At 44.2% G+C, this 22,194-nt stretch overlaps 1 protein-coding gene across 1 annotated transcript in view; it reads right to left on the bottom strand.

The window, feature by feature from the left end:
* The window catches only part of LOC146782671 (extracellular calcium-sensing receptor-like), a 110,288-nt gene that overhangs the window by 52,058 nt on the left and 36,036 nt on the right, over positions 1-22,194 (bottom strand). Inside the window, exons 2-3 of the mRNA XM_085637171.1 lie at positions 17,222-17,344; positions 14,660-14,920 (exon numbers count right to left, since the gene is read on the bottom strand). Of these exons, the coding sequence (XP_085493297.1) occupies positions 14,660-14,920; positions 17,222-17,344 (384 nt within the window). The remainder of the gene's footprint in view (positions 1-14,659; positions 14,921-17,221; positions 17,345-22,194) is intronic.

Below are 22,194 nucleotides of genomic sequence, written 5' to 3'. Positions count from 1 at the left end.
AACTGGACCAACTGGGGGTAAAGCGAACAACCCATCGATTGATTGTGATTGGCTGTCAGGGGGGTCTGCAGTGAGGAGTCATTTGAATATCATTTCATACATCAAAGTATTAAAGTATCAAAACGCAAATCACCAAATAAAACACAAATAAAAGCACCAAACAAGATAGGAGGAATGAGATCCGGCAAAGTCAGACAACTTTTACTTGAACCAAAAAGTAAGTTAAAGTAAAAAAAAAGGAAACTTGAACCTGTAATGACGCCGCAATCAACTAAATCCCAAGATAAAAACCTTAATACCCACAATGCCTACAAAGAAGAACATAATAAGCCCATCACAAGCACAACTGCAACTCCAACCACAAGTGAAAATATAACTGTAAAATCAATGACAAACGTTCTCACGCCGCCTGGACAGAGGCGGAGCACTCCCTTAAATCCATCTGAGGAGTGTAAAACTCATGGCCAGGTGGCTACTGACACTCTGATTCCAGTTGGCCTTGGCAACAGCACACAGTCACTGCCCTCTCAACTGCCCCTTCAGTTGCCACTGGCACCGCAGACACTGCAGTTATCGCCACAGCTACTATCGTCTTTCACAACTTAAAAGGACTTAAACTACCTTATAACCATTGAAGGAATGTCTGTGAGGTAAAAAATATGCACCCACCAGCCAAAGATATATACAAAATACAGGACCCTGGGACAGCTATTTACTACAAGACTGTGAATATAAAAGGTCTGCAAACACCACTCCAATTAAAACTGACTGCAGTCCTCTCTATACTAATCCAGTTGAGACTTCACTATTCATAGGGACGAATTGTCAACTTCATCTTGGGGAAACAACCGCAATGACAACGTCAACCGGAAACAGAGGAGTGGGTGATTCTATCAATTTGGCAACCAGAGGAGCAAATAGTCAAAGCGGGGTCGAACTGGGGTCGCCCTGTGCTGGAAAAAACACTGCAAAAAATTGCTTGTTGAGCTTTTTGAGCTCGCCGAAGATGGATAAATCCTCTGAGCTGGTGAAACACTTCCACTCAGCCAGTGGAGTCGAGACAAATTCAAGTCAAACCAGTACGCCTCACATAGAAAGCTCAAATCCACGAGTTAAAATGAAGGTTCAGGACAACCATGACGGAAAAACACAAGATCCATTTTCTCAATTAAACAACAGCTGTTCTATCCAAATGAAGGCAATTCAAACAACCCAAGTAGACTGATCAGTCGCAATTAAGGTACAGGACACCCAGGATGGAAAACCACAAGATTTATTCCCTCAATTAAACAATAGTTATCCTATTCAAATAAAACTATTTGACACAATCCAAGCAGATACCTGGGAGCAATTAGCAACACATAACAGCCGAATAGCCAATATGCCCCCTGAGCGTCTACACTCTGTTACCTTACAACGACTCACACTCAACGAATAATTACATGACTTTTATAGCAACGCAGGAATGGGAAGAACTAGTTGCCTCCTACAACCTGAAACCAGCTTCCTCACACTCACCAATAGAAGCAAATAACCTCCCAAAACTGGAGAAAAGTAACAATACTGGAATGCCAATCCCGGAATCAATATGGATAACAATTCTAAATACCTTGCAAAACTCAGCTGCAGCATTACAATTCCAATCTCACAAAATGGACTTGCAGCTTACTGTTCTACAGACAATGGCTGATTCCATCTCAGGAATTGACTGGAAAATATCGGAACTTAATGGCTTCATAAAGAGAGGACAGGAAGCGGCTTACGTGGTCCAAGCAACACCATTATCATGCTCCTGTGAACCGATCGTAGATAAGCTACTCACCTTACCATCCATGATAGGAGACCTAATAGCAGATCTAAAAACAACTGTTTTACAGATCCCTGCAAAGAACACTGAACTGCCTGGACCACTAATAAGCCCTTTGGACCAACCAAAAGCAGAATGGACAGTAAACAGCAATTTGCTCCTGGCAGGTAGGGATGCCCTACTACCATCTTCAGAGAACACAGAAGCTGAATCCACGGATTACTTACCAGCAGCCTGTGCAACTACAGTTGGTTGTGTATCAACCAATGCCCAGCGCTCTTGTAAAACTCGGAGGAAGAAGAAAAGGAAGGGAAAGAAACAGGCTTTAATCAACAGAAGATCCTGTAAAGAACTACCATCACATTTGTTCCCAACAGCAACCGCCCACGGTCCAAAAGTCGCACACGTAAATCAACTTACGCTCTCGCTTCTGCTCGAAGATTTTGAGTATCTCCTCCCGACATCCATTGCCAGGTTGCCAGTGGCTCTGACCACACCATCCAGAGACATATCTCAGAAACTTCCACTTACCGACAGCAAGCGGGGACTCCTTCAAACAAAAACAACTCAAACTGCACATAGCTTTGATTTAACAAGGACCATCAAAACCGAACAAACTCAATTACAGAAATCCACGACAACACCCAGATCAGCAATGCGGAGTTATCACAGAAGTCAACAGGGGGGGCAACAAACACCACAAGGGACCTACGGAGAGAAAGGCAGTGAAGTACGCAACAAACATGCCCCACAAGTGGCAGCCCAAGCCGCTCTACCCAGTCCGGTCAATCCGGAAGCGAAGGATCCCGAAAAAAGCAAACTGCAGCACAACATGGGGATAGCACGACCACTATTCTTTTTACTCCAGAATAAATGTCTCGAGGCAGAGACGACATATTGAACAGTGGAAATATATTGCGGCTTTTGTATTCAATCACAAGTCTAGAAAATATTGGCTCCTCTGATCTTCTCCGAATAGAGATTTCAGCCAAACAACAGTTACAGTGTTCGGAAACAACCAAAGCAACCTGGAACTCCACAGAGATAGCCAAACAAATCATGGAAGAAGTAACTACGTTTAAGCAATGGATAAAACTTGAAATTGAAAAGCAACCTCCCTATCCGACACCCTTCTTACCCTCCGCCCGGACACCCTCGTGGAAAAACACCAACTCAGTATTAAAGGGAGCAATGAGTACTTCCCCAAGAGCGTACTCCCAAGATACAAAGACCTTTCTCTCAGCACAAGATCTAAGGGATCCATGTCACCTTTTGCCGGTCACCACACAAAACTGGAGGCAAATTCAGCACACCATCAATACAACAGACCACACAAATTGACAAAGGAAGAGTAACCTTGATCATGCCTTGGACAAGTCCAGACAAATTAACATATGTATCTGGAACATCAACGGTTTAGCTAGTAAAAGCGAGGATCCGGAGTTTTTGCAATATTTAAAATCATTTGATTTGCTACCGCTGTAAGAGACCTGGGAGGAAAAGGCCTTTGGACTCCAAGGATACGCAACTTGTTGTATCCCAGCAAAAAAAAATTCAGATTTTGGTCACCGATCGGGGGGCCTAATGATTATGACCTCCATAGTAACAATAGGAGAGATCACAATAATAGAATCTCAAATAACATCCCCAAGCGCCATGCAGGTGGTAAAGATTGCATTCTGGCTAAACAGCTTACGTCAAGAAGGTACAGTAATCAACGCTTACATCCAACCTAAACGGAAAGCTGCCAAGGATTTGATCGAAGCCACGAAAAAGATAATGAATGAAGAGGATTCCAACTATATAATCCTGGCAGACGACTTCAACATGTATCTTATTAGCTCTGGGGCAGGTGATGCCCTTGACCAAGAACTCATAGGAAGTGCCAAGACAGACCTCCCCAAACAGTAAGAAACCCACAAATTGCTCAATTCATCTATTACGGCAGCTAGAACATCTTAACCTAAGAGCCTTATATGGGTGTTTTTCTGGAGGACGACCCACTAATCACAACGTTTCATTCAAAACAGCAATCTTCCCATTTGGATTATACATTCACATCCTTAAATATGCTTGGTACAGTAGCGAACATAGCGACCACTTGCCTCAAGAAGTAACAATAAAAGTTAACTCACTTCTCAAGATCGAACAATTCATAGGCATCAACATCGAAGTGGCCACAAATCTTAAGTGGCTTCGATGCAATCCCAGCAACATCAGCACCATATGTCTTAAAGCAAAAACTCTTTACGCTGAAGCGGAAAGTCTCATGACAAAACCGGTAGAAGCATGGCAAAGCTTCATCCTAGCTGTTGCCGAGAAACTATTGAAAGGATCATCAAATAGAGCAAACCTTCAAGAGGGAGCATCAAACAAATTACAATTCACCCCAGAAATGAAAATGCAAAAGCAGATCATAAACTGAACATTGAGACAGATGCAGAAAGATCCATTAAATTATGACCTACAAAATGTTCTACGGGAAGCAAAACAACTGCTAAAAAAGAAGAAATGGGAAAACAAGAAACAAAAAAATTATGCATTATGGGCCAAGTTCCTCCATGAAGTTAAACAAAAAAACAGCTCAAGGTTTTGGCAAATGATCAAAGAATAAAAAATCGAGACCACCTTGGCCTAAATTCTAATATAATGGAGGAAGCATGGATAAAATACGTCTTCAAGCATTTTAACAGCACATTCCCTGACAATGGGAGCGCCTTGAAGAAGGACCCAGTAAAGAAATCTGCAGGGAAAAAACAAGCAACAGCCGTACAATGGCAACTATTCAAGAATCACATCCAAGAGGCACCATGTCATCCCCGCGTGCGGGTAAATTAAAGCCAGACTTAAGATCTTCTCCCTCTGCTGAGATTGAATATTCCACCTCCTCACCAGTGGATATTATGAGGCACATAGCTAGGGGTAGACCAACTTGTGCCCCCGGTCCAAATGGCTCTCCACCAATGCTATATAAATCCGACGCTGAATTTTGGAGTGTAGCACTAACACCGGTTTTCAAAAACATAAAAGACACCTCGATTCTAACGGAGTCCTGGTTTGGATCAGTCATAAGCCCAGTCTTTAAACAGGGCAACAGGAAACTCCCAAATCATTACCGGCTCATTGCCCTCATAGACGTGGAGGCCAAGTATTTTGCAGGAACCATACTGGAGGAGTTACCATCATGGGCATCCGAAAATTCCATCATCCCAATTAATCAAACAGACTTTTGCCGGGGTCAAGGGACCACAACAGACATCATGGCATTGACCCTGCTGATGGATGCTGCAAAAGAGACCAAAACTCCCCTATGATCATGTCGACCGAAACCAACTCTGGCAGAAACTGGAAAACTGGGGAATACCTAAACTAATTTTAGATCAATTGATATTACTGCACACAAACACCTGGATCAAGGTTAAATTAGGAGCAGGAACACACCTCTCCAAACCCATTCCAACAACAAAAGGGTTAAAACAGGGCTGCGTTCTAGCTCCATTTTTATTTAACCTTTTTCTTGCAGACCTGCCAGGAGAACTCGACAACTGTCCCTGCCATGCACCAAAACTGGGGTAAACTCCGCTGTCCAATCTGCTGTATGATGACGACCTGGTTCTAATAAGTCGGACTCCGATCGGCCTCCAACACCTTTTGAATGCAACTCACACCTTTTCGGAAAGGAACTGCTTGGAAATAAACTTTGCCAAATCCAAAGTCATGGCAGTGAATTACCAGAAAAAGAGGAAAATCAATTGACATCTAATGGAAAAGGGCTGGATTTGGAAACTACCTACAAATACTTGGGAGTAATCTTAGACCACAAGAACTTTTTCAAACCCCAACTAAAGTCCCTGCGAGGGAAGGGAACCATGACTTGTCTGGCGATAAAATCTTTAAAGGTTAAACTTCCCGCCTTAACACTTAACCCCTTGCTCCAGGTTCTGCGAGCAAAACTACAGCCGACTCTTACATACGGGAGTGAACCCGTTCAAGGTAAGGATGCTGGAATATTGTATATTGTGATAGCCAATTCATAATGGGCAATCTTTAATCTGCCGAGATACGTTTCTCCAGCACACATTCAGCTAGAATTTGGCCTTTTAAAACAAACATTGGAAAGACGGAGCATGTATGTTACTAGCTGGCACATGATTCTACATGCACTGCACCCCAATTAAATACTACATTTGTTAAATTTATGGTCTATGCTGCTACAATGCTCCCTGCAAATTGCTGTTTTTTAAGCAGAGCTTTGAAAAAATTAAATTAAACAATTAAGATTTAAGAGCATGTACAATTATTGGTCTTAAATCGTAATGTGTTTTATTAAGTTAGAGTCTAAGGGGCATATCAACAAGGGCTTTTTTGGCTTCAAAATCCAATTCATGTTAATGACTGGAGTTGTTAATGCTCTTTAGCTCTTTACAATGCACGTTACTGAGTGGGTCCATTAAAAAAAACTTATTCGGGCCATTCATGTACATTACTAGCAGTAGCTGTCAATGCACATTTCCTGCCATGGGTGTTGATGAATATACTGTCTGGGACCACTGAGCTACATAATACCTGAGGGAATTGATGCCTATACTCTCTAGGGCCGGGTCGACCAACATCTGGCCAAAAATGCAAGACCCAATGCCTGATTTTCAGAATATCCACTAATGATTCGCAAATAATAAATGTCAATGGAACTAATTTCCAGAGCCACAGGTTATGCTGGAACGTGTTTTGGATCGAGCCCTTGGTAATCTATATTCATAAACATTGGCATAAGATAACTGATACATACTCTGTCTGGGGCAATTGATACCTTTTATTGCCCAGACCATTGCTGCATTTTCTTATCAGAGGGCACTGGAATAATGCTATATGTGAAGATTAATGCTTATTATATTCTGGGTTTAAGGACACACACTGTCTGTTCATCAGCTTCCTTCCCTTCGATTTATTTTGAGAGGAAGCCTCATAGACTTGGAGGAGACAGACACATGTGTAAGTGAACATAGGTAAAATGGGAATGCCAATGTACATGCTTGACTGTTAGAAATTGGGGCTCCAGTTAGCAATGGTTTGCACCTTTGTCCAAATATGTACCCTTGCTTCTAGTCAGGGAAAGGGAGATGCACTCCAGAAATAACCCCTGCTCACCCCTTGGTAGCTTGGCACGAGCAGACAGGCTTATCTCAGAGCCAGTGTGTAAAACATTTGTGAACACATACAGTAACACAGTGAAAACACTACAAATGGACACCACACTAGTTTAGAAAAATAAGTAATCGTTATCTAGACTTAACATGCTTGACTGTTAGAAATTGGGGTCTCCAGTTAGCAATGGTTTGCACCTTTGTCCAAATATGTACCCTTGCTTCTAGTCAGGGAAAGGGAGATGCACTCCAGAAATAACCCCTGCTCACCCCTTGGTAGCTTGGCACGAGCAGACAGGCTTATCTCAGAGCCAGTGTGTAAAACATTTGTGAACACATACAGTAACACAGTGAAAACACTACAAATGGACACCACACTAGTTTAGATAAATAAGTAATCGTTATCTATACTTAACACAAGACCAACCAACAATAAATCCACAATAAAATATCAAGAATATGACTAAATGGTAGAAATAGCTTAGTTCAATGTAGATGGTAAATGCAACACTTTACTCTCAAAGTTCCTTAGATGTGTTACGCAAAACAAACAAAAAGGGTCATAGGGAAGGTGATGCGCCGTTCCTTACACTCAGCTCAGGGGAGTGGATGTGTCGCTTCCTTACTGCATGGGGAGTTGACGCCTGGTTTCACTGCTTTCCAGTTACGATGTGACAAGATGGCACCTCGATGCGATGCGACGATCTGGTACGATGCGATGCGACAAGATGGCGCCTTTAATGCGATGAGACAACTTGGATACGATGCGTGCAACAGCAACCTCTGTGGTGGCGACACGCTTCTCCAGCGATGTAACACGTTTCTCCGGCGATGCATCGGCAAACAGCTGCAGCGGTGGCACGCTTCTTCGGCGATGCGATGGCAACAGCTGCGGCAGCCACACGCTTCTTCCTCGTTGCGACACGCAGTCTCTAGAAGTCCTAAATAAGCACCTCTCTGCAGGTAGAATTCCCAGCAAGGAAATTCAGGGGAGCTGGTGGTGAAGACTTTGTGTCCCTGAGACTTCAGAACAGGAGCTCAGCTTCAAGCCCTTGGAGATCTTCCTCAAGATGATAAAGTACACACAAAGTTTCTTTTCTCCTTCCCTTGGTAATAAGTAACCACTGCAGGCCAACCCCAAACAGCAAACAGCACAGAGGCAGTCTCCTCCTTCAGCTTTCTTGGTTTCTCTCCTTGGCAAAGGTTTGTCTTGATTCCCAGAAGTGATCTAAAGTTCTGGGTTCTGGGCTCCAATATTTATACTACTAAATCCTTTGTTCTCTGAAGACAGAGAGTATCTGTACCTAGTCAAAACCAGTTCTGCCCTCCCTGGTGCAGCTTCCTGGCAGGAGGTGAAGACATCATTGTTGAAAGCAGACCTGGCCTAGGTATCTGAAAGGAAATCTCCTTACCCTACTCTCTATTCAACATAGGCTCAGGCAAGTGAAAGGAAATCTCCTCCCCCTACTTTCTATTTGACGCAGGTCTATTCAGATCAGCCTTGACCCATAAGACTGCTGGAGCCACAGCCCTCTCCAGTCCACTGTCACTCAGAAACCAGACATGCAATACACAAACCTAGCAGAGGCATACTGGCTGGTTAGGCAAGAAAAAACCTACTTTCTAACAGTGCTATTTTCAAACACAGAAGGTAAAAATCACCCACACTAACAGATGTATTTTAAATTTCTGAGTTCAGGCATACTAAACTTTATTTTCCCATCAGCTTTCCCTGGGTCAGTTATGTTTATAAGATGTCATAATCAAACTGCCCATTCTGGCATATGGGAACAGATAGCCTTGCAATAGTGAAAAACAAAATTGGCTATTATTCACTATCAGGACATGCCACACACATCTGGGCATGTCCTACCTTTCACATTCAATGCACCCTGCCCACAGCTGTACCTTGGGACTACCTTAGGAGTGACTAACATGTAGAAAAGTGAAGGTTTAGGAACTGGCAAGTGGGTGCACTTGCCAAATCGACATGGCAGTCCCAGGCTGCATACAGGCTCTGCAATGGCAGGCCTGAGCCACATTTTACAAGCTGCGTCTGTGGGTGGCACCAGTGCTGCAAGCTCACCAGCAGCATTTGATTTACAGACCCTGGGTACACATGGTGCACTGTACTAGGGTCTGACAAGTAAATCAAATAATCCAATCATAGAGTTAGTAATCCATTACAACAATTTACAATAGGGCGCACTTGAACTTTGGCACTGAATAGCAGTGGCAAAGTGCCCAAAGCATCTAGACCAGCAAAAATATAGCAAAATCACAGGAGGCAACAGCAAAAAATGGAAGGGAGACCTAAGCCAATGGTGCCAGGTCTCACATTGACCAACCCTGAAAAAGCATTGGTTTTGGAGAGAGGATCATGCATTGTCAAATCTATTGCTTGTGTCAATGCGCGCTTCATTTGGCCTCCTTCTGCCACTGTGGTACCTAAGTGGACATGCTCATTCTAGAATGTAAATTTCATAATTTGTTTGACATAAATTAATATATTTGATCACATACACTTTGTTAAATATTGCTGTTTTTGTCGCAAATGTTCTTTTCTCCATGTCAACAGAGGTTACAACCCTTTATGTTGTATGTGTGGTATTTGTGTAGCATGAATCAATCCAAAAGGGGATAAAGTTAGACATGCAATCAAATAACAATGGGCGGGCGAGGTAGATGGTTATTAGATTGTTACTACATTATGATATCTTTAAAGGGGTGTCTTAGGATTCACTGGTAAGTTATGCATCAGCAAATATTCTGTCATTTCACATCACTTGGTGGAAGAGATTAACAGAACTAGTGTTTAAAAGCTTGATGTATTGTGGTGGGGCAAAAAAGAGTGATATCTTATATGATAAGATTATAATAAGTTAACGCCAAGATGGCCAAGTTAATAATAATAAAATAATAATAATAATAATATTAATAGTGTTTGTGAGTTGCAATTACGAAGTGGCATGTAAAGGACGTTCCTTCCTAGTAGTGAGTCGCACTGTTATGCATGAATGTTTTGCAACCGGGAATGCAGTTGAAAAACATTCACAAATTGCCATAATTTCAAATTGGATGTAAGCCATTCACAAGGGAACCCTTTGCCTTTGTTAATGGGGAGCCAACATTTTGTCAGATCAGGCAGTGGCCGAACAGACCACTGCCCACTCTTAAAGAAAAAGCACTGGAAATGCATCAGGTCTCATATTTGGCTGAGTTAGAGCTATTGGCATTGTAAATGACAATATCTTTTACCCATGTGTTATGGAGTGTATGTATGTGGTGTGTAGTGGAATTATGTGATTTGGCTTGGAATTGTTAGTTGTGGAATTGTGTGGCATGGAATTGTGTGGTGTGGAGTGGATTTCTATAGTGGAATTATGTGGCATGGTGTGCAGTGGAAATATGTGGATAGTAAGTATGTAGTAATGAGTAGGCCTGGGCTAAAATTTCATTCCGTTCACGGAAATTGCGATAATTTGACATTTTCGCGTTCCGTGGAGAGCGCGAAAATGTCAAAATTTCCGCCTTCCGCAGCTTGGCGATAATATGTTTCTTGCCCGCGCTGTAAAATAATACATTCTCGCGTGCGCGCGATCGCCTTACCTGAATCCCTACGTTCGCTGACAAGTTTTCTTGATCCGGTCGCGTTCTCCATGAGCTGTTGTATTGTTTTTAGCCATTTGCGCTGTCTCGCGACAGTTCGCGTCCGCAGTGACGTCATGCGTCTCGCGATCACGTCTTTCTTCTTGCGATCATGCACCGCGAGACAACTCAAAACAAGATGGCCGCGCCCGCGAGCAACCAGATGGGTAAGTTGGCGACCCGCAACCATGCAGAAAATCTCGCGAACATGCGGGAAAAAAACTTCCGCATCTTCGCGATATTTCTGCTTGTTTGCGATAATTTTAAAAATTTTCGCGATAATTCGCGAAAATGGATTTCGCAAATTCCGCCCACCCCTAGTAATGAGTGCACTGGAATTATGTGGCGGTGGATTGTGTGCCATTGAGTGTAATTATATGGAATGGCATTTTGTGTTGTGGAGTGATATATTGTGGAGTTTAATTATGTGGTGTGTTGTAGAATTTTGTGGCAATGTGGAATTCTGTGGTGGATTGGATGTATGTGGTGTTTTGTGTAATTGTTGAGTTGAAATATGTGGTTTGTTGTCAAATATTGTGGTATGGAATGGAAATGTGTGGAGTTGAGCTGTGTGGCATGGAAGTATGTGGCAATGAGTGAAATGATGCTAATTAGAATAACGTGGCATGGTGTGGATTGTGACACCAAGTTTGACCTGTCCCATCTCCAGGAGGACCCCAGTGGTAGAGAACAAAGATAGCCTGGCAGCATGAGCAGATACACATGAGGACAGGAATGCTGCAAACTCAGAGACAGGAATTATTAACTGTCTAGTGGTGTGGTTTCTTGACCTATCTGTTTTTGTGTTCTTAATCAAATGGGGATGTCACATTGAGAATGAAAAATAGCGATCTCAAGGGGCCTGGTGAGCTTTTCTTTCTGCTTCCCCACTTAGTGTATCAGCGAAATTGGGAGAAGTATGGAGAAAGAATAATCTACAACTACTAGTCATGCAACCGGTTTCCACGCTGATATATAACGTTTGCAGTGTGACTATTATGGACTCCGCTATTGTTTTCTTTCAGTGGTCAGGAGAACAACGCATCTATAGAGAGCCTGAGCAACTCCAATCTGTAGCTAACACTGTGACAATTCATGAACAATGAGAGTTGAGTCCCCAGACACCAGTCACTCAGAGCACTGTCTTTTGGTAACTAGAAATTAATGTAATGCAGGAGAGATGTATGTAAAGGGGATTCTTTGTGCGCGGAGGCAGAGTGGGGACTAAGAGATGTGATACTAGGAAATTACTCATTACTGCTTGTGATGTGCTCTGACGCTGCGGCCATCTTGGCATGGTACTGCCAAAGCAGTTTAGTGTGGAATTATCAAAAAAGATGAAACTAAATTAATATGCTCGTTATATCGGCTGGCATAATCTCTCCTCATTTGGAAGCAAAACTGGCACTGGGCTATTATTTCAGTAAGCAGCTTTAGTGTTTTTGTTGACTTTGTAATGGACGAGGCCACATTAACATAGCTGGTAGGTTTTCAAAATATGAAGAGAAGGGGGCTGGGGGTCACGCTGAAAAGTAAAAAAATAAAACAGGAGTACCTGCATAGTTGGAGACCACCGCGTATTTCTCTAGGATCATGGGGTCAGAGTTGGGGTCCGAATCTGGGGATGGGAGAAAGCAAGCAGGTTCTGGGCATCAGTGATCTTGGTCCACCCAACTTATGGTTGGCCACCTGGCTGGCCGCGCTGAGCCAATTAGAAGCCAATGTGTGCTTTATGCATTTACGCAAGTGACCGGCTATATAGAATAAGTCTCCTTCGGTCCCCAGCGGAGCAGCGCAAAGAGACATTAGGAGGCAAGGGACGCGTAGCACAGTGACCTAATCAGAAGGTTTAATGGAGATCTATGATGACTCCCACATCACTTCCACAATCACGGCCCACCGTAGAGCTCAAAGATGTTCATCCATGACACAATCCCACAGCCAGCCCAAAGAGAAAGCAAAGATTTCACCTCTCTGAGGCAGAACTCCTTATCTGCTCTTTAGGGATTGATCTGGAACTCAAAGGGGTCTGTGCAGGCCAATTGCATGTGCCTACTCGTCAGCCCTTAAATAGAAAAAGTAGAGGAGGGCGAGCCGCACCTTGCAGAGCAAAAGAAAGGCATGGCACTAGAAGTGCTTGGTGTCAATGCAAAACAAGCAATACACGTGCAAACCCTTGAGTGTGTTTGTGGACGATAAGTGAAACTGTCTAAGCTGTGGGTTTACGTGGTTCCACTCACTCTTTAAGATGGCGCACAACAGGAGCAGGCAAGAAAAAACAAAGTAGTCTCTAGAGGAACACATAAACACCGAAAGTGTAAGGAGACAGTACAGAAACACAAAGGAGGGAAAAGCAGAAGGGTTGCCCAGTAGCAAGAAAAGATTTGTAAAGGACACTGGCAAAAACAAATAAAAAACAATAGCAAACAATGGGCGGAGTTTAACTCCACAAACCATATGCAACAAGTAGATAAATTACAGCGCAAGAGCTGTCTAGGCTCGACCTAATGAAAAGAAATCTTTCATTCTTGTTTGTGAAATGCATCCTTTTAAGGAAAACGGGATGCATTTCCACCACAAAAGCTGCTGTTTTTAAAAGCAGTCACAGACATAGTGGACTGCAGACCCCAGCAGGCCACCATCCCTGCGAGTGCCTGCCATTCCCAGTGGGTCACGAATTGCAACCTGCCTCATGAATATTAATGAGGCAGGACCCTTGTGACCCATTTGGGATTCGCAAACAGTGTCTGAGACACAGTTGTACATCAGGTTTTGCGACTTGCAAATTGCAAGTCACTAATAATCATATTTTGCGAGTCACAAAACCTGACGGTTGTACATGTGGCCCACGACAACCCAAATTCTACAGCTAGCTATAGTCCAAAACAAGCATCTCTAGACTTTAGTCATTCAACTTCCATCTAGAAAAATGTGCACACAAGTGTATCAAAAGAAGCACGCTGGCAAAATCATAAATGCATTTTATTTAACATTTTCAACAAGATGGAAATAATTAGCCGCCAAATGTTGCCATGTTGGAATTATTATTTTCCCACTAAATGCTTGAAAAAGCCTAAATTCCCCTTATTCGAAATCAACATATATTTAAGAATTACCTTACAAGGTGGAGATTTTTCTGATCAATCAGAGGGGTAATTCTTGCTCTTCAAATTCTGGCCATAGTGTTTTCTCCCATGGGGCCACATCAACACCGGTGATACAGTTAGGTAAACATGGGGTCCTAGTTGACAGTTTTATCATAAAGACCTCAAATAAAAGCAGTGACAAAAAGGTTCCCTTATCAATTTAAAGACCTGGGGAAACTCATTCTTTCTACATAAGTTGCAAATGGTTTTGCATCCTAGGTGCCAGATTAAGCTTACAGATTTTCTTTGAACTCTCTAAGCTAGATAGATAGATATAAAGCTATCTTTAGGGAAGATTGTAGTAGCCATATTCATCCCAAACTCGAAGAGCTTCACCATATGTCACTAGATTTGTTACCTCTTCATTGGTTTGCACATGAATGTGAATTGATGTTAAGGTTTATGGGTTTGACACATGCTTTAAGTTGCATTGACTGAGGAACACATGTTCTTCATTGAGCTGTCAGGTGATGGTGACCTGATACGAATGCGTTCAATTCAGCAGCATCATCACTTAACCCCTTCTGTGCCCATGACGAGCTGGACTCGTCATGGGCCGCGGTTGCGCTGTGCCCATGACGAGTCCAGCTCGTCATGAACCCCGCCCGCTAATGCAACGCCCGGCACAGGGCGGGGAAAGGGCGTGGCACACAAGGGGTTAAAGGGAGCGAAAGGATGCAATTTGGTAAATGTGCATTATATACACATATATTGCCATAACGTAACGTACCATAACATAACATACTAATACAGTTACCTCTTTGATAGAAAAGTTACATCATTTTTTAAAGTGTAAAAAAAGCTTTCCAAATTATTTGCCTACATTTTCAACCCTTGAGGGCATTATTAATGTTAATATAACGTGTCTGTGTTCATTCAAGGAGCAGATGATGAGTTGTCAATGACTTTCTCACCTGGGGATATCTATAAAGCCCCAGAAGTGTGGCAATGGACATGGAAACAGTAGAACTCAGCTCTCCGATGATCGCGGTGATTGGTGACCGCCGATTACACTGGTAGTTCAAGATGGCTCTCTCTTGTCCAGTCAGCATCTGAAGACATGCCTCAATGGCAATCCTAGTTATCAAACAAGTATCATAGACATGGAGACCCAGGGTGGTGTTTGGAAGGATGTTCGGATCCTGGTTGATTTCATTGACAGCAAACACCATGGCCTGAACAGAAGCATAGCTTGAAACACTGAAACTGTAGAAAAAGTAGCAGGTCATTCTTATTTCAATACACTTCAGCAGTCACTGCATTTTGTGTAACAAGTAAAATAAACAAAGAAAAAATAGTAAAACATGGATTAGGACATTTATACAAAGGATGTCTCTAGGATACACATTGATGAACTTATAAGCAAATTCGGAAATCAAAATCAGTCAACTGATGGAGTATTACAAAAGGGATAGGGAATTTGGTGGGAGACCGGGCATGCAGAAGACACTGCCAAGAGACAATTGGCCACATTTGTAATAGCGATTACCTAATTGCAATTTTCTGTGAATCGCAATTAGGAAATTGCTATCACAAATGTATAAAACTCATATGGCCCTATTACGATCTTGCTCGGAAAGCCTCCGACATTAGGTCGGAGGCTTTCTGACCTAGATCGTCGGTTTCAATTTCAAACGGCTGATTACAATACAGCCGGTTGGAATTGAAACCGACCGGTCATTCTGGCTGGCTTCTGACGGGCTCAAGGAGCCTGTCGGCCAGTCGGAACCGGCCCGTAATCCACATGGACGGCGTTTCATGTCGTTCAGATTACGATGCAAGGTTTCCGGCAGGCTTTCAATGCTGGGCTTTCTGACATAGAAAGCCTGGCCGAAAGCATGTTTAGGGGGCCCTAGCAGTGCCTCCTTCTGTTTTTAGCCTCCGGTTGTGGGCAAAGGGGGCACCTGTGGCACAGGCGCCCCCTTGTTTATCCCTGCGCCTTGTGGCAGGCAACTTGAGGTGCCTGCCACGGGGTGCAGGGATTAGCACAATCTCCCTTTTCTCTATGGGAGCTTGTGTTACAGCTAGTTTATGGCTGAAGCACAAGCTCCCATAGAGAAATGTGGGAATGTAACAGCACCATGTGCAGTCGCATCGTAATTAGGTGGTCTGGACCGCCAACCGGAAGTTTGTCGGTCCCGTTTCCACCACAGTGTTGGTCGGCTTTTCCTCCATTGAGTTTTATTTAGCGATTCCTAGGGGGTCGCAAATTGACCTACCTCATTAATATTTGTGAGGTAGACCGTAATTTGCGACCCCTTAGTAATCACTAAAATCACAGGGATGGTGGCCTGCTAGGGTCTACAGACCACCATGTCCGTGATTGCTTTTCAATAAAGCAATAATTTTTTTTTAAAGGCTTGCATTTAAAAAAAAAGTTTTCTTTTCAATTTTTAAAAGCAGGCAGTGGTCCATGGAACCACTGCCTGCACTTAAAAACGTTTTTGAAGTTGGTGGTAAAATGCAAATAGTTTGCGACACATTCACGGTTACAAAACATTCATACATACTGCTGCAATTCGATATTTGGAAGAGACACTCAAGCACGCCCCTTCCAAAAACCGAATTGCAAGCCCATTTTGCGAATCGGTCACCGGTTACCGAATCGCAAAATAGGGTTTGATACATGGGAAAAGCCTTTTTTGCATTTGCAAATGGCCCGATTCTGTGAACCGGCCTGTTTGTGAATGCAAAATAGTTACATACATGTAGCCCTAAGGGCCAGATGTTACAAAGACCTAATTACAAAAAATAATCATAAAAAGCACAACAACATTAATTTTGGGGTGCAGCCTACAAGTCTCATTGCAAAATCTCCAAAGGCAGCAAGTGGAATAATGACCTACTTAATCAATATTAATGTAGCAGATGGCTATATGCGAACAATATGAGTGATTACAAACACAGAAATGGTGGTGGCCTGCAAAGAAAAGACATACTACCACCGTCTCTATGTTTGTATTCCCCACATTTTTTTGAATCAGCACATGTTCCTTAAAGGAACCAGTGCTGTTTTAAATAAAGTTTTCTTTTGAGAAAACATCAGGGGGAGTGGAGCAATCAATACTACATATTACCCAAGGTTGCCAAAATGATTCACAATGGGCAAGAGGGCCAAGGGCACCCCTTCCTCTTTGCGAATCAGTTACTACCAACTGGGGGGTCGATAGCACATCAGTTGTTTGTGACTGCGACATCAGTCACAAACCATTGATATATTCCTCTCCGATTCAGATTTAGGAGGGGTAGGACCCTTTGACGCCACGTCTTACCTGCAAATCTGATAGGACACATCAGAAAGAATGTTGTGGCTTGTAAAAGGACTTTTGTCCATTAGGAAAGTCCCTTTGCGATTGCAAGCCATGTGATCTCATGAATTGCAGGGCTTTTATTGTACCATAAAAAATGGCACTTAGAAAATAAATAAGATATATTGTTTATTTTTTCCATTTTTGTCTCAGTGGATGGCCTCATACCCAGGAGAGCTGAAGGTGATGAAGTTTGGAGTGAGCATCTAATCTACAATAAGCATCTTCGATCAGTATCTTTGCAATATCAGACATGTCCTGGATGGAGAGTGCCTTCAGTTGTTTCTGCTCCTGAAAGGCGCAAACACGTGACCCAACATATAGCTTAATTATGATTACATTTTATTGGGGATGGCCTCACTGGGGGGCATATTCTCAGGATCTATAGCCAAGTTATTGACACTTTATCGCACCCAAAGTCACGATAAATGTATCGCCCCATTCACAAGCTGATGCTAACAGTCCATATCACCAGTTTACCTGTGATAGCAGCCTCAAAAAACATCGCCAAAGAGGATCCCATCACCTATTGCTAATGAGATGCAGAGTAGGCGTTCCCGTGCAAAAAGCCGCAACAACACCACTCCACAACATTCCCAACGACCAGCCATATCGGCGATAAAATATCAAACCAGGCGATAAGGCATGTTAGCAGCAGGACATTAACACCTGCTCTGACCTGGTGTCGGACGACAACCTGCACCAGAAAAGGGAGCGCAGCTCACTGCCACACCTGAAGAACAACAGATGCCATGGAGACACTGACCATGCATCCCGGAGCCCCAGGAGGGCAACAACACTCACTGCCACCACCCCCAGGACCCAATCCCCCCCCCCCCCCGGGCCCTACTCTGGGCACCCTCTTCCCAGACAAAGATATGTTACATCAACGTTACCAAATCATGAACAAAACAAATAGCCTGATGTCGCACAATTACAACACCTAACATACATGTGTGGTCAGAAAAAGGAGAATCATACATTCATCTCAGAATTTCCAAATAATTTGTTTCATTCGGAATAAACACAAAACAACTATTCTGAAGAGTCATGGCGGGTCTTCTTATGACTATCTGTAAGTCACAGCCTGCAAGACAAAATCCTGCATGAGAAGGTGTGTCAGAGAGACAGAGATAGAGAGAAAGAGAGAGAGAGAGGGAGAGAGAGAAAGAGAGAGAAATACAGATAAAGAGAGAGATTATACATGGAGCGCAAGGCCAATCTGGCTCTTGGCTCATACAGGCCAACTGTTACATGTGTATTGCTATTGGTGCACCCTAAGTCAAAGGCCTGGAATCAATTGCAACGCAAAGGCCACATCACATTTAAAAAATGCAAGCAGTAGTCAGACTAATATTAGGTATGAAAGCTCCTTTGTCTCAATACACAAGGCGGAAGGACATCAGAACCTCCGACCTTGGTTTTGAATGCAGCTGGCACCCCCTGCGAGAGATGCCATACCAGATCTTGACGACTACCACACCATGAACTGCGCTAATTAAAGACCAACTTGTCCACACCACACAGACACTTGTCCCTGCTTGAGGTACACCTGCATGGGATGACCTTGACTCATAAGTAAAAAAAACACATGTCCAAACGTTGCACACTAATACGACTCATTGCTCAGTGCTAACTGCCACCGGTCAGATGGGTGCCGGTGCTACGAGACCAACAAACGCAATGGTAGGCAATCCCGGGCACATGCACAACCCCTGTCACGTGGAACTGAACCGTGCACGAATGCTGCATCTGTTAGGATCACTGGCAGTGTTGCGCATCAGTTACCGTCTGAGTTTCCGTCTTGCATACGTCACCTGCGTTCAGGCCTGGTTTTACTGTCGATCATGCACATTCAAGTGGCCCATGGAGGTTTGCCTATCAAACACAAAGGTAGCTGAACTGGATTATGAATAGTGTGTGCGTCCCCTGTTGGCCCACGAACAGGAGTGTAACAGAGATACCCATGCATGGGATGCCTTGATCTTTGGCGTATGTGCTGGCAGTTGGGCATGGGAGATTGCACAACTCCTCGTGTGCAGTGACCACATCGCGGCGCTCCCCTATTGGGCTGTGTTGTGGATTGTTGAAACAGCGTGAACGGAGCACAGCTGCCCAGGCTAGTTAATGGATTGGCTCTCCCTTGTGTTCGTTGAACTCGACAACGACATACTCTTGGAACAGATTGCCCATGAATCTGTGCTCGCATTCATGTACGAGTAACTACGTTCCTGCAGCCACAATCAATTGTCACCCACAGCACAGGTCCCCACACCTTGTTGCATCTTGGAGGAATGGTCACATATCCCACCACAACAGTGGACATGTCTGCCTTTGCCTGGACTCAGAATACATGTGCCTGGACCTACGCGTGTTGACACACACCTGTGCAAGGTGATTCAGTCCCATGGGCGAAGCTGCACAGCATCATTTGGCAACGTTCCCAATTCGGACATACTGCTTGGGGGAGAGTATACACATGGCAATGTAGTACGACATGTGACCTTGTAGGACCCTTTCACCTGCTCACTGTCAGCAGTGCAAACAGTCGGCGCAGTCCGTTGGTACAGCACTACGCAGATCCCATGGGCTGTGATTCGTGTCCCCTGACACGGGGCAATGAGCAGACGCCAAACATCACATGACTCGTCGAGCAAGGCAAGGTGGGCTGAGTGTGTTGCCATCCGTAATGATTTATGTTCATTTTTTCTCCCCCATTTCTTACACCTCGACATATTCCTATGCTGCCTGTTAGTGTCTGAAGCATTGGTCTGCATGTTGTGCCCCTTGCCTTGTCCGTACTGACAGGCACATGCTAATAAAGTTGACGCAACTTCACTAGTGTTCAACTGTGATGAGTGTGGATTAGGATGACAAATCATGTGCCTCAATGAGCATTGTCCATACACAGGGAGGGACTGACTGACTGACACCAGTACAATGGGGGTGGGTCTCTATTGACAGCTCTACCTCTGTGAGCCAGACATTGTGGTTGGGATAGTTGCTGGCAGACCTATGCACTTACGTGTCTTCAGCAATGTGAGTATGGTGTCCAAATACTTGCCATGTAGATCAATGTTATCCATCAAAACAGACTGTGTCCACACAGATGTGTGTGAGTAGGTTTGCAAAGAGACGTTCTGTTGTCACATGTGATGGGGACACCACTTCAGGCCTTCTACCGATTTTGACATTTCTACACAAAGCCCTATTTAATACATGGACGTGGGCCTACGTTGGGGGGTTGCAAGATTGTTGTTCATGTGCAATGAGGCCACAGCTAGTTCACACCTTCACAGTCATCTAATTGGCCATGTGGATCAGGGTCAAACATGTGCATTGATGTCATTTACCAGGGTGGACCTTTTAGTGCAATCAATGTCCCTACATTCATCCATACTTTTATACTTGAGTGAACATAGACATGACACATCTGTGTGATTTGGAATGTTTTATTCACATTCTGGGGGATGTCGGAGCAGTACATGGCCATGTCAAGCCCACATTACATAGTTGCCCAGTGGTGGGCCAACCAGAGTCCTTGGGGGAATGAAAAGTTAATCTGAAGAGGAAGAGTTCAGTCCGCAGCCAGATTCCTGTGTCATTGTTAACCAGAGCAGCTATGGCAGTCCATGTCGGGGTCTAGGTGAATGTCGCAGAGTGTTTCAGGGGACAGTGGGAGGTGTTGTTCCAGGGCATCATGCATAGGGCTGAACCAGGCAGGTACAGGCCATATGGCGGGGATGGATGTTACTACCTCCTTCCTCACACAGTCATTACCCTCCACATCTTACTCCTCTGATATTTCCTCTGATATGTCCTCTGTGTCCGGTATGTCAGGTGTGTGTGGTGGTGGTATGGCTGCATCACTGTGTGCCACTAACACATCAGGGTGCAAAGGTGATAGGGCTGCATCATTGTGTGCCACTGACACATCAGGGGGCGGAGATGTGTGTGTTGAAGTTCCTCCAGCAGTTATCTGGGACAGGCTCAGTGGCAACAATGGCAAGATGAGGAACTGCAAGGCATTGAAGATCCCAGCTACATCTCGCTGGTGTTCAGCCATGACAGCCATACTTCCATCCTGCATCGGCTCCATGGTCTCCATTGTCCTCTGCATCTGTGCCAACTCTGTGCTGTCATCGCCGGAGCCTGTCTGATTAGACAGTTCTTGTATCCGAGTAATGGTTTCAGCGATGTCAACCAAGGATTGTTGAAGAGCATATTGAGGACAGTGGGTGTCCGTTAGGGACTGTAAGTGGTCCCTGATGGGACTCAGACACCCACGTATGGCATCGAACCCCACCCGCAGCTAATCAGCCATCTCCTCCTGGCACCCTAACACACAGCGTTGGAATTCCATGTGTTGGTCGTGGGTGTCCCCGGAGGCAGCCGTGGTGGTGTGTGCTTCTTGCTGTGTGGTCTGTGCAAGGGGTGAGGGTCACCTCGATGCAGCTGGGCTGCCCTGCTCCTGGGGGTGGGGTGCGAAGGCTGTCTATTAGCCGTTGGAGGATGTCTGAGCAAATGTGCAGGGTGTCCTCTTCATCATCACTGAAGAGATGTGTGGTCTGCTCTACAGGAGGTGTTGATTGTCCCTCTGCAATGTAAAGGGGAGATGCAGGTTAACAGTTTGTCCCATGTATGTTGATGCATTGCAGATGTTTACATACAGACTGCATGACACTGTACATTGTGAATGTTTTGGTGAAGCTGGCTATTTGATGGGGGACAGTGGCCATTTCGACTACATGACGGATGTGTGGTTGTACTCGTACATTATTATCTCACAGTGTCGTGCAATGCTAGATGTGATTGGCCAGTTTCTACACATTGGTGGCACCAGTTGTGTCCTCTGTTCTGTAGTGAAAGTGTTGCACTTTGTACCACATTGTCGTCAATGTTGATGTGCTGTGATTGCTATGTGTGGGAGAGTCGCCCCTGCAGCTCTGATTTAGCAGCCCCTTATCCCTTTGAGGCGGTGTGCCATTGACTTGTTTTCTTTTGGGGTGCTGGGATGTTTGCGACTTGGGTCATTTGTGCTCTTGGACAGATTTTGTACTCTTGTGCATTGTTTTTCTGCAGATGTGTCTTGGAAGTCATGGGTTGTAGGTGCATGTGGATGTGTCAGAGTGAGACCTGCT

Source organism: Triturus cristatus, chromosome 12 (assembly GCF_964204655.1).
Source record: "Triturus cristatus chromosome 12, aTriCri1.1, whole genome shotgun sequence".
NCBI lineage: Eukaryota > Metazoa > Chordata > Amphibia > Caudata > Salamandridae > Triturus > Triturus cristatus.
The sequence above is the reverse complement of the archived record's forward strand: the minus strand, read 5'-3'. Positions and strand labels throughout refer to the sequence as shown.